The sequence below is a fragment of the Macaca thibetana genome, chromosome 8 (genome assembly GCF_024542745.1).
Source record: "Macaca thibetana thibetana isolate TM-01 chromosome 8, ASM2454274v1, whole genome shotgun sequence".
In the NCBI taxonomy this organism is placed as follows: domain Eukaryota; kingdom Metazoa; phylum Chordata; class Mammalia; order Primates; family Cercopithecidae; genus Macaca; species Macaca thibetana.
The window spans coordinates 35,813,918-35,826,535 of NC_065585.1; the positions used below are offsets into that span (position 1 = coordinate 35,813,918).

General features: G+C 34.6%; 2 protein-coding genes across 7 annotated transcripts in view; both read right to left on the minus strand.

Moving 5' to 3' along the window:
- EBAG9 (estrogen receptor binding site associated antigen 9) overlaps positions 1-12,618 on the minus strand; it is a 1,013,262-nt gene that overhangs the window by 144,078 nt on the left and 856,566 nt on the right. The gene's annotated exons all lie outside the window — the stretch shown is intronic.
- Positions 1-12,618, minus strand: part of PKHD1L1 (PKHD1 like 1) — a 167,281-nt gene that overhangs the window by 110,069 nt on the left and 44,594 nt on the right. For all 6 annotated transcript variants that reach the window (XM_050801376.1, XM_050801375.1, XM_050801374.1 and 3 more), the window contains 4 exons: positions 10,236-10,385; positions 9,110-9,234; positions 3,362-3,525; positions 1,941-2,113 (listed from right to left, as the gene is read on the minus strand). In XM_050801376.1, the coding sequence (XP_050657333.1) occupies positions 1,941-2,113; positions 3,362-3,525; positions 9,110-9,234; positions 10,236-10,385 (612 nt within the window). The remainder of the gene's footprint in view (positions 1-1,940; positions 2,114-3,361; positions 3,526-9,109; positions 9,235-10,235; positions 10,386-12,618) is intronic.

The following is a 12,618-nucleotide window of genomic DNA, read 5'->3' on the forward strand; positions in this document are numbered from 1 at the left end:
AATATTAATTAAAATGAAAATGAGCCATCACTACACACCCTAACAGAGTGCCTAAAATTAAAAATAGTGACATCACCAAACACTGGCAAGATTGTGCAGAAACTGGATCATACACTGCTGGTGGGAATCTAAAATGGTACAACCACTTCATAAAAAAGTATGGTAGTTTCTTTAGAAACTATGCACATTCTTATCATACAACCCTATAATTGCACTGTTGGGAATTTAACCCAGAAAAAAATGGAAACTTATGTCTCACAAAAGCCTATAGATGAATATTCATAGCAGTTTAATTCATAATAGCCAAAACCAAGAAACAACTCAAATGGCCTTCAACGGGTGAGTAAACAAACTGGTACATCCATAACAGTAAATACACTCAGCAATCAAAATGAATAAATTAATAAACACAATTTGAATGATCTCAAGGGAATTATGCTGAGTAAAAAAAAGCCAGTATCCAAAAGCTATATATTTGTATGATTATATGACATCTGATTTCATTTTTGTAGCATTCTTGAAATGACAAAATTATTGAGAGAATGAATTGGTAGTTGCCATATATAAGTGAGTGCAGGAGGAAGGGAATGAGGGAGGTGGCTGTGACAGCATGGCTACAAAACGGTAGCACAAGAGATGCTCATAATAGAACTGTTCTGGTGGTGGTCAGATGAATCTACACCTGTGATAAAATTGTATAAGAACTACACACACACACACACATACACACACACAATCCTGGAAAAATCTGAATAAGGTCAGTGGATTTTATCAGGTCAATTGTTATGATATTGTGCTATATTATACAAAAAGTTATCATTGGGGTAAAATTGGTAAAGGATATTAAAAATAGTTCTGTGTTATTTCTTACAAGTGCATGTGAATCTACAAGTATGTCAAAGTTAAAGTTCTTAAAACAATTTATTGATCTATACATTTAACATATGTACATATTATTATATGTACCTGTCACTTGAATTTTCTTAAAAGGCCACAAAAATCTAAGTCCCTTATTCTTCAATGTAACCTTTGATAAATACTTAAAGATAGAGGTTACAATTACCAATTAGTTTACTGAGAAATCTTGAAAAATGGGAGAATTTTGACACAGATGCTTTGAGACTACAAAGCCCTAAATTAGTTATTATATTTTCTAATAGAGCTAAGAGTAAAGCACTGGAAAGCTTAGATGCTAATCTTGAAGATATTAAGAGTAAATCATTGGTCCAGGATGGGATAAAGGCAACTGTTTTGGAGTTTTTATAATTTTTCAGTGATTTTAATCATAAAATTGTTTACTTTGCAAAAAGTTTTCTGCGAGGCTGTAATCCAATTACAATGGTTAATGATTATTTAATCTTTAATCTTGAGCTTATACTTGTTTTTGGTTTGTGGTAGGAAATTATATTAACTCATTGAATATTTTTATGGAAATTAAAGTTTTAAATTTTTCATATTGTAATATTTAATATTATTTATTATAAATGTAAAAAATTGTTCAGGTCCTTCTGGAATTATGAAAAACCACTTCTTTCTTCCCTTGTATAAATTTTCATACAAGCAAAAATAAATGGTGTTTATAACAGAAAACAATTTAAAAGCATAATGCAGAATCTCAATATTTCCTTTCAATAATATCTGTTTAAGGAACTTTATTGGAAGAGACCATAACTTCTTCTTTTAAGTCCACAGAGAAAACTCTACTTAAATCTGACTTTGTTTTTTAAGGATATTTTTTCCTGTTTTCCTTTCCATTGACATATTTCTTAAAGAATTTTTTTAATACTTAAAGTCAATCTTCATGTTCCAAATCTTCATATAACCTTAGAATAGTTAGTTGTCTTTTCCTATTAAAAGATATTCCATCTGTATGTTGGCTATTTAAAAAAATTAAAAATAAAATTCACTACATAAAAAGTAATGCAAAATTCTAGGCTTACCTGCCCAAAGCTCACAGCCATCATGGGTATATTGTAACTGCAGTTGTATGAAGTCATGGTGACAGAATATTGGATTGTCATAGTTGGCCCATTTGTTTTGGTCCGATTCACCTGAAAGTGCTCTAAGAATATTCCTTTATTTGCTAATGCAGGAAGTCTTCTCTTGGGCATTTCTAAAGAATATAAATAAAAATATTAGGTTGGTGTAAATGTAATTGTGGTTTTTGCCATTTAAAAGTCAACCTAATAGAGAGGAGATAAAATTGTATTGCTTCTGTTGCTAAAAATAAAGTCATCAAATAATAACAACATTGTCATGACATAAAGTATTTAAAATCAAATATTAGAAAGAAGACCTGAAGACAAGTAGTTTGTGAAGCTTTCTGAACTTTCAGTTTTATATTGTAAAGTTTATGTCTTTTGACATATGAACCCTATCAAATAAAAACCAAACATTTAAAAGCGACCAATCCCTGGGTTTCCTCCAGCCTTCTTTGGGTAGCTAGCTTTGTTCTGTTCTAGGTGGTGCTCACTAGGATGTGTGCTTCATGAGAGCAGGACAAGGACTGTCTTCTTCATTGCTGTTTTTTAGTACTTGATACAGTACCTGACACATAGTAGGTGCTAAGTGAATATTGTTTAATGAATGACAACATTTATCCCAGCACAATCCATCTGTCTTATACATTTTCTACCAATCATAATGTAGGTCTGGTGACAGCAGATTCAAAAGGAGTGACAATAAAGTAGTAGCATTTACATTTTTTAAAAAAAATCAGTTAACTCACCGCCTTGCACTTGAAAGAAATTCCAAAGAAAAGGATTCTAATGTTCCTCTCAAAAATGGGAAAGTCACTTTTAAGGTGACTGGAGTTAGGTTAATTTTTTAAAAGATGGTAGAGTTTAATTTTTATTATTATTGCATCTAACGAATGTCATGTCTATTAACATGACTAGAAACACAATGCTAACACCATTGAAATGAAGGTTTCATTTGTAGTATTATTAATTATCACTCTTAAGTCTGTGGAAAGTTTCAAGTCAATCTTAGTAGACAGATGTCAATCTCAATAGTTGCATTTTGGGAATAGATCTCTCTTGTGGTAGTTGGTTTCTCAAAAATAAAACAAAGCAAAATGAAAATGTTTGACATAGTATATTTATCCATAAACAAAATCCTGGACTAGAATGCAAATTCTTGCTATTGTGAGAAAGTTTTCATTAAGGATTCGTTTATCCTTGGAATAACCACCTTGCACTATTCATTACAAAATAAAATCATAATATTATTGAGATAAAAGAATGACTCATTAATATTTAGGGATTAATGTTTCTATCCATACTACAGAATATAAAATTAATTTCCTTGGTAAGATTTTACTATATTTAGATTACGGTAGAGATAAAATGATACAACATACCATCCAATGTTGAGATTGTAGCTGTTTGTCCAATGTACACTACATCCACATAGAAGGATTGTGATTCTGATGCTTTCTGTAAACTAATCCTTTGAAGAGAAACATTTGTCCCAGTGTACTTTGTTCTTATGAGATCCAGAATGTCTATGCAAGTGTAAGTCCAGCTGAAATATGGTTGATTAATGTGTTGTATAGATCAGCGGTAATGTTTAAGCAAATATACTTTAAAAAGCATTAAAATTTTATAGAGTAAAATATCTTTTTTCCCACAAGAAGACCATCAAGGGAGCTTTATTAGCGCAGACAAGCAGCCATAACAAGGCACAGCAGGCAGAAACTTACAGTGGCAGTAAAAGATTGAGCATTGTATACAAATATAGGCTTTCTTTTATTTGTAGCCTTGTCAGTAGCCATAGGATGTAAAATAACATTGTGTAACAACAAGTAAGGAAACTAAGAAGCACAGGCATTGGTGTAGAGCACATTGACAAAACAAGACACAAGAATGGAGTCAACAATTTTAGTGAACAATACCAGGCATAGAACAGTAAGTTCAGTCCACTGCTAAGAAGCAAAACTGGAACTTGATAACACTTCCAGGAAAGTTCCCTGGAGTAGCACTGTTCATTGTTCTAAGTGCTAGACGGGTGTTATTTGTAGATATAAATGGTTGCACAGTATCTTTTAAATGTAAAACTCAGATTCAGATTGTTCATTAAATCGTAACTGCATTGGAATCTCATAAATTACAGTTAAGCATTAAAGCTATAAGAGTCTGTAACACGGATATAAATATTTCCATTCAAATAATTAAATATAGTTTAACAATAATCTTTCATCAGCTACCACTGTAGTTGTTACTGACTAGTTTGTTTGGGCACCTTATAGTCCCATTTTCTTCAGGGTTCATAAACTCATCATGGGATCCACCTCTAGCTCATCAAAGATTAGACTACACATATCAGTTTTAGAAAGTTGTATGCAGATGACATTAAGTTAAAGTGCTCTTTAAATTAAAAAAGTATTTAGGGTCTCAAAGTAGAATTGTACAACTAACTATACAACTCTAAAATTTTTAAAACCACAACTTAGAAAATTTGGCATACTGAACAGGACCTTTTATAAGGGAAAAGGAGACTGCAAATGATATCAAAACTGAACTGCACACTGTGCCTTTGTGATTAGATAATTCCATTTTTTTGAAGAGAAAGGCAGACTGTTTTTAGATTTTAAAACTTGATTTACAACAAATCACTTTTTGGAAGGTTGTAGAACAATTTTGGGAGGTGGGAAATGGCACTTTTAACACCAACAGTGTACCGAAAACAACAAATACTAATACATCTACTTGATCCAGGTGGACTGTCTGACCTATATTAAAGCAGATCTAGAAATATTTGTTAGAGGCTAGGGGTAGTGGCTCACGCCTGTAATCCTAGCCCTTTGGGAGGCCAAGCTGGGTGGATCATGAGGTCAGGAGTTCGAGACCAACATGGTGAAACCCTGTCTCTAACTAAAAATACAAAAAATTAGCTGGGTGTGGTGGCACACGCCTGTAATCCCAGCTACTCAGGAGGTTGAGGCAGGAGAATTGCTTGAACCTGGAAGGTGGAGGTTGCAGTGAGCCAAGATCACACCACTGCACTCCAACCTTGGCAACAGAGTAAGACTCTGTTTCAAAAACAAAAAAAAGAAAGAAAGAAAGAAAGAAAAAGAAAGAAAGAAAGAAAGAAAGAAAGAAAAGGAAAGAAAGAAAGAAAGAAAGAAAGAAAGACAGACCGACCTGTTAGAAGCAGATAAATTTATTTTGTCTCAACTGGTAATAGTTTGATCAAGGGAATCCGGTTATTTTTAACTATCATGATATTCTTGTTTAAAGGTCTTGTAACATTTAGGGTAAAGAAAATCCATGAACTCCATCAAATGTAATGCATCTTGAAATTACTGCCTAGCAGATCAGTTTTTTAATTTAAAAAAAAATCTTATTTTTTGTGGATACATAGTAGGTGTATATATTTGTGGGGTACATGAGATGTTCTGATACAGCCATACAATGCATAATAATCACATCATGTAAAATGGGGTATCTATCCCCTCGAACCTTTATCCTTTGTGTCATAAACAATCAAATTATACTTCTAGTTGTTTTTAAATGTACTATTATATTATTATTGACTTTAGTCACCCTGTTGTGCTATCAAATACTAGGTCTTATTCGTTCTTTCTAGCTATTTTTTTGTACCTATTAACCATCCCCACCTCCCCTCAGCCGTCCCAAATTATAAGCTAAAAGGAGAGACCTATTTAATGATATGGTAAGTGATGACTTGATTGATACAGAAGAACAAGGATTCATAAAATGTTCCAAAATCCTGAGGCAGTGGAGGAGTGCATAGCATAAGGGCAATGGGCATCAAAAGTAAAATTGCGATTTCACTGTTCAATTCAAACACTCCTTCCCATTGTAGCAAAATGTACCTTCAGATGTCCCTTTGAGAAGGATTTCTGCTTCATAAAGATGGACTATAGCAAATTGGCCATGAAACAGTGGTATATAATCATTCTGTTTATGGACTTTTCACGCTCCTTGCCACCTAACAGAGGCAGGGCTGGCTCAACTCCTGGCATTGCATCTGCCTATGTTACTGCCAACAAAGGATGCCCTCTTCTGAGTCAATAATTCCTCTGTGAAAGGGCAGAATTCTCCCAACTCATTTCATTCATTCCAGGAGCTAGCTTCAGTCCAATTTTATACATCGGATTGAACTATGTAATGGCCTCAAAGGCATATATTTGTTTTCAATACTAATGTATCTCTCTCAACACAGATCAATGAAAATATATCCAGTGTTCGTGGATTGGAAGAATTAATATTGTTAAAATTAATATTGTTAATTATTATTAAAATCATATGGTTCTGTGCAAACATCATGCATAGCATGTATAGATTTAAGGCATTATTCTCTCTCTCTTCTTTGAAGTCCACTTCAAGTTCTACCAAACTTCAGTATCTAATGAACTTTGTGTAAACAAGAATTTTTCTTTCTTTACATTCTATGGAAACATGTGTAGATATTATACTCGGGACAAGACATCAATCATTATCTTATTAATGCTTATTTCGAGAACCTAAGGAATATATGAAGCAGGGCTTTTGTGTTTCCTGAAGAATTCTTTGAAAAGCTTAATGCCCTTATTAAAGTTTTTCCCTCTGACAAACACCTGTTGGACTATAGATTCCTACCTCATGACTAAAGAGATACCGACACCTGTAGTTAAGCTTGGTCTACAGATGCCATCACTTTATCCATTGATTGACCAGAGTATCTGAAGGGAATTAGGTCCATATGCTCAGGATATGATGCCAGAGATACATACTTCAAATATGATGCTGATGTTTTATATTAAAAACGAAAGACTATGACTTCCTACACACACACACACACACACACACACACACACACACACACTTTTTTTTTTTTTTTTTTTCAAGACAAGGTCTCATTCTGTCACCCAGGCTGGAGGGCAGTGGCACAATCTTGGCTCACTGCAGCCTGGATCTCCCAGACTCAAGCAATCCTCCACTGCAGCCTCCTGAGTACCTGGGACCACAGGTGTGCACCACCACGTACAGCTAATTTTTGTATTTTTTGTAGAGATGGGGTTTTGCCATGTTGCCCAGCCCCCCCCCCCCTTTTTTTTTTTTTAACATAAGGTCATTCCAGTTCCACAGGAAGGATAACTCTGATATGCTCCCACCCACCTGCCTGGTCCCATCTTTTGCCACCTTTCTGCCACTGTCCCAGTGAACACAACTGATTTCCTCCTGATAGAGTCTGGGGACCTAGCTTTGCTGGAGCACCTCCAGGTCTTCGCCCTGGCTGTCTCCCAATTTACACATCTTATCCTCTAAGATATAGTTTTTAAAACCTTTAACAAACAAGGTTTCCCTTCCAGTCCAACATATGTCAGCAATTTTTAGAGTATATGAATTTCTAAAGTTATGAATTGGGAACTGGCTGATGCATTTTGAAAATAGTGTTGGGGGCCAGGCATGGTGTCTCATGCCTGTAATCCCAGCACTTTGGGAGGCCTAGGCAGGAAGATTGCTTGAACCTAGGAGTTCAAGACCAGCTGTGGCAACATGGCAAGATCCACTCTCTACAAAAACAAAAAAGTAGCTGGGTGTGGTGGTGCACACCTATAGTCCCAGCTACTTGAGAGGGAGGCTGGTGTGGGAGGATCACTTGAGCCCAGAAGATGAAGGCTGCAATGATTTGTGATGGTCCCACAGTACTCCAGCCAGGGTGACAGAACCAGACCCTGCCTCAAAAAAAAATAGTGTTAGGATTATGTAGAAAACAGGACAATTGAAATTGCAGATTTGAGGAGCAGCTTTTGCATCAAGAAACATTCCCCCATCAAGACTGCTGTTTCTTCCCATCTAACTACTCCACTCTCCATTAACATCTTGCCTGTTTTTATTTATTGTCTTTGTCTTATTTATGGTAAACATTTGGTTCTATTTCCAACTTTGGATGATTTTCTCACTCCCTCTGTCTGGGTGTCATGAGGAGATGCTGGTTCTCCCTCACACTTGTTCCACACATGGCAGTTCTGAGTTACAGAGTTCTATTCTATGATGGGAAGAAAAATAGTGCTCTTCGTATCTTATTATAATAGAATAATGTTCTCCATATCTTATAAAATGATGGAAACTTACATGACATGTATTAAAGTATCATATAAACTCTATATAAACCCATATAAAATAAAGATTGTGATGTAGCTATAACAGAAAAAAAGCAAATAAAAAAAGAAATCTTTTCAAGATATGGAGATCCTATTATGGTTATTTTTATGAGATAAATTTTATATGAAAATAAACTTCAAAAATTGTAGAGAGGAAATGTTCTATGTCTTCAGTGGAGTAATGGTTACATGGCCATATACACGTGTTAAAACTCACTAAATTGTGCACTTAAAAAGAGTGAATTTTACTTTATGTACATTATACTTAAATAAACAACAACAATTTATGGGGAGTACTTTATAAAATAGAAAGATGTGTGTTTCTGTGTATGTCTTCATTATTACTTCTATTGTAAATGAAATTTTTACATGTACCATGTATGAAAATGCAGTCACAACTGACATAAATTTCAGAAGATATAAAAATTAATAAAACCCCAAAAATAATTATATAGAACTAAATTGTGTTTAAGGGCATGACAGCTGTAGTCATTAAATAGCTTTCTCTAGGTTCATTTTGTTTCTTCCTTTATGTTTCTCTATTTGCATTTCTATGTGTCTAATTTTTGGTATAGCAAGCATTATTTCAAAATATCTCTATTCCCTTTTTTTTCAGTGATCAAACTGTAACGACTATATTGTGATAAGTCTGTCTCTACCTTCCAGCAACAACTAGGGACATTGTTAGATTTAGTAATATATAATTTAAATTCTAAAGTTTACCATTGTTTTGTCTTTTTATGGTTATGGGTGATTATAACATGACCAGTTGTTATTTTCATAATCTATAGATTTCTTTAAAACACGACTATTTCTGTTGGATGTTCATGTGTAGAATAGGAAAACTGCAGTTACATCCATTGTGCGTGTGATTTGCCATCATCTCCCCAAACAGACCAAAACAAAAACGTAAAACCCCAAGAAATGGATTTGTCTTATCTTTGTAGTGTATATACCATGGTATAACTTAATTTTCAAATTCATAGCGTAACTTACTTGTTTCCATGAGCAAAGTCGTATGTAAATTGTATATCGGTGTTTCTAGTAATCTTGCTATTGTCTTGGTACTGGAATTTTAGACCAATATAATTTGCCAGGAATCCTTTGTATGCTAAACATAACTACATAAAAATATGAAAATCATTGGTAACAATATGTTACCATTACATTGTTTTGTAACAATTCAAATAAATTCAAAGTCAATAAATATTTATTGGGCATTTTCTACATAAAATGTACCAGAACACAGAGAAAGAAATGATTAATTTCAGCCAGTTAGCTGCGGAAGAATTGGAAAAGATTTTATAGACAAAGTGATGTTGAGGTGACCTTACAACTAATAATAATTATCTATTATTTTTAGGTATAGTGTCCTTTAAAACTGCAAACAATTCACTCTCTGTGGAGATGAGTTATGTACTAACTCTAAGGTACTCAGCAAATTTAAAAGTCCAATGCACATAGGAAAGAAGAGAGGTAAACATCCAGGCAAATTAAATGGGATGTAAATATCGTTGAACATTTAGAGATAGAGATCAGTGTCACTGTAAAATAGTAATTAAATACCAATTTTAATGGTCCCCAAGTCCTTAAGCATGCCAAATATGTTAAGAACTTTGAATTTTAGGATAGATGCCACAATTTGAGAATTTTAAAATAAGAGAAAGGGTGAATCTATGATTAACAGTGTCAAATGCCCTCACTAAAACTGCCATCTCCTGTGCTCCTAATTTGGTTTCACTTCTCTCTGACTGGATACCCAAGATCACCCTACGATGGCTAGCCATTTTTCTTTCTTCTTAATTAATGAAGAAAAATGAAGAAGCTTATACATTTTTAATTATTTTGGTATTTAAACTTGTGTGCAAATAATTTTTTCTGAATTAAAAGAGAAATATAATACATGATATGTGGTGCTATATACATATATATATAGTATACATTTATTATTTTGAAAATCCTCAGAAGAAACCACAAGCACCCAGAATTTACACGACAGTGCCTGTTACAATATGACATACTATTCATATGGCAAGCATTTTTGTTTGTCTTAAAATTTCATGAAATTTTATTACCAAGGTATGTTCCAGATTCAATTAGCATATCATTTTGTTGAGCTTACCTGATTATAAGGAAACAATAAAATGTCCCCATATGGTCGTCTGTTTGGTTTAACATCTGCTGAGTCAAAAAGGACAGCTGGGTTTTTCAGGGAATAACGACCACAGTAAGCATCAGTTTCAGCTGTCTTCTGCCCTCTGTTAATATGTTCCTACCGAAACAATAATATTTCAAATGAAAACATGATTTATTGTTCTGGTTTTCCCCCAATGTATGCACCTAAACCATTCAAGGTTTAACCCAGATACCATTGTTTCCCCGATTACTTTAACTTGAGATGTTTTCTTCCTTGTCTGAAATCTAAAGTTCTCATTTGGATCCATAATTATATAATCCCTTTTACCAGTATTTGACTAGTTCCCAAGTTTGACTTTTTTCCTTACATTATGAGCTCTTTACGGGTATTTATTCATTCTTTCCATGAGTGTTTATGCAGTGTTTACTGTGTGTCAGGTTTCTGCTTGTTTGTGTGTTTGCTGTTTAATCTTTAGGATTCAAGTGGTGAAGAACCCCATCCCTGTAAATAGAGACCATCCGTCTAAGACAAAAAAGCCAATGATGATCAAACTGAGGCTCAAGGGAGGCATCTAACTCACATAAAAGCATCAAGAAAGATGACTCAGGGGAAGTGACAATGAGTTAAGTCTTTAAAGATAAATAGCAGTTGTTGGAATGGAAAAAAAGGTGTCAAAGGCACTGTGCAAATGGTAAAAAGAAAATAGGGGCTTCAGAGATAGGCCAAAATTGTACAAAAAAGCAGAGGTGTGAGAGAGCATGGTGCTGGGAACGCAAACTGTTAAGGTTAGGTGCAGCATGGAAATGCACGTGAGGGTAATGATGAGAGATGAAGTAGGAAAGGAGTAAAAGGTAAATTACAGGTGCCATCCTCATGGCTGCTAGTACTACATTCAAAATAGAACATAAATACACGTATGTTTATTAAACGAAGCTGAAAAGGTCATCTATTAAATGGAAAGATTTTTTCTCACTAATCTGCTCATGAAAAGTATCATGAGAGATATTTTTAAGCATTTATATTTATATCCAGGGTATTGATCTGAATTAAATAACTAGAGTATACATTTTTTATTCTTACAGTTTTCACTTGGAAATAGCAAATAGCTGACTTCCTGAAGACTTGAAAATGAGAATTAGAAAGCACATATTCAATTTTCTTCCTTTACTCTATATTAAAGAAAATATCTCATTAAGAAGGAAATAACGACTGGGCAGTGTACTAATTAACCAGAGTGTTATGTCAAAAGCAAGAGAAGCAATTATATAAAACTACATAATACATAAAAACATATAATGCCCCACCATATATTATAATCTCTGAAGTCAATGAGGAGAAAGGATATACTGTGCATCCATGTTAAGAAAACACACACCAAGTCTGGGCGCGGTGGCTCATGCCTGTAATCCCAGCACTTTGGGAGGCCGAGGCGGCTGGATCATGAGGTCAAGAGGTCAAGACCATCCTGGCCAACATGGTGAAACCCCATCTCTACTAAAAATACAAAAATTAACCAGGCGTGGTGGCAGGTGCTTATAGTCCCAGCTACTTGGGAGACTGAGGCAGGAGAACTGCTTGAACTCAGGAGGCGGAGGTTGCAGTGAGCCGAGATTGCACCAACACACTCCAACCTGGTGATAGAGTGAGACTCAATATCAAAAAAAAAAAAAAAAAAAGACAGAAAAGAAAAAGAAAACACAAGCAAAATGACATGATTTGGATCTGTGTCCCCACCAAATTGCATGTTGAAGTGTAATCCCCAAAGCTTGAGGTGGGGCCTGTTTGTAGTTGACTTGATCATGGGTGTGGATTTCTCATGAATGGCTTAGCACCATCCCATCTGTGCTGTTCTCGTGACAGTGAGTGAGTTCTCACAAGGTCTGGTTGTTTAAAAGTGTGTGGCACCGCCCCACTCTCTTCTCTTGCCTTTGACCAAGCCAATTCACGTGCCTGTTCCCCCTTTACCTTCACCATGATTGAGAGTTTCCCAAGGCCTTCCAAGAAGCTGAGCAGATGCCAGCATTATGCTTCCTATACAGCCTACAGAACTGTGAGCCAATTAAACCTCTTTTCTTTCTAAATTACCCAGTCTTAGGTATTTCTTTATAGCAATGCAACAATGGCCTAATACACAAAATAAACAAAAACACTACAAATCTTACCTTTGCTCAGCTTTCCTACTTTCTAGTAAGAAAATTCATGAGTAGTAAAAATTTTTTGACAAACGAATCATAGAAGGCACTACCAATAGCACCTACCAACAGCCCTTACAATAAATGTATAACAAAGTCATTTTTGCAATTTGATTGTGAATGACTAAGTTATTAATGCTACTTCAAAAAAGAAATTATAAAATTTCAAACCATTA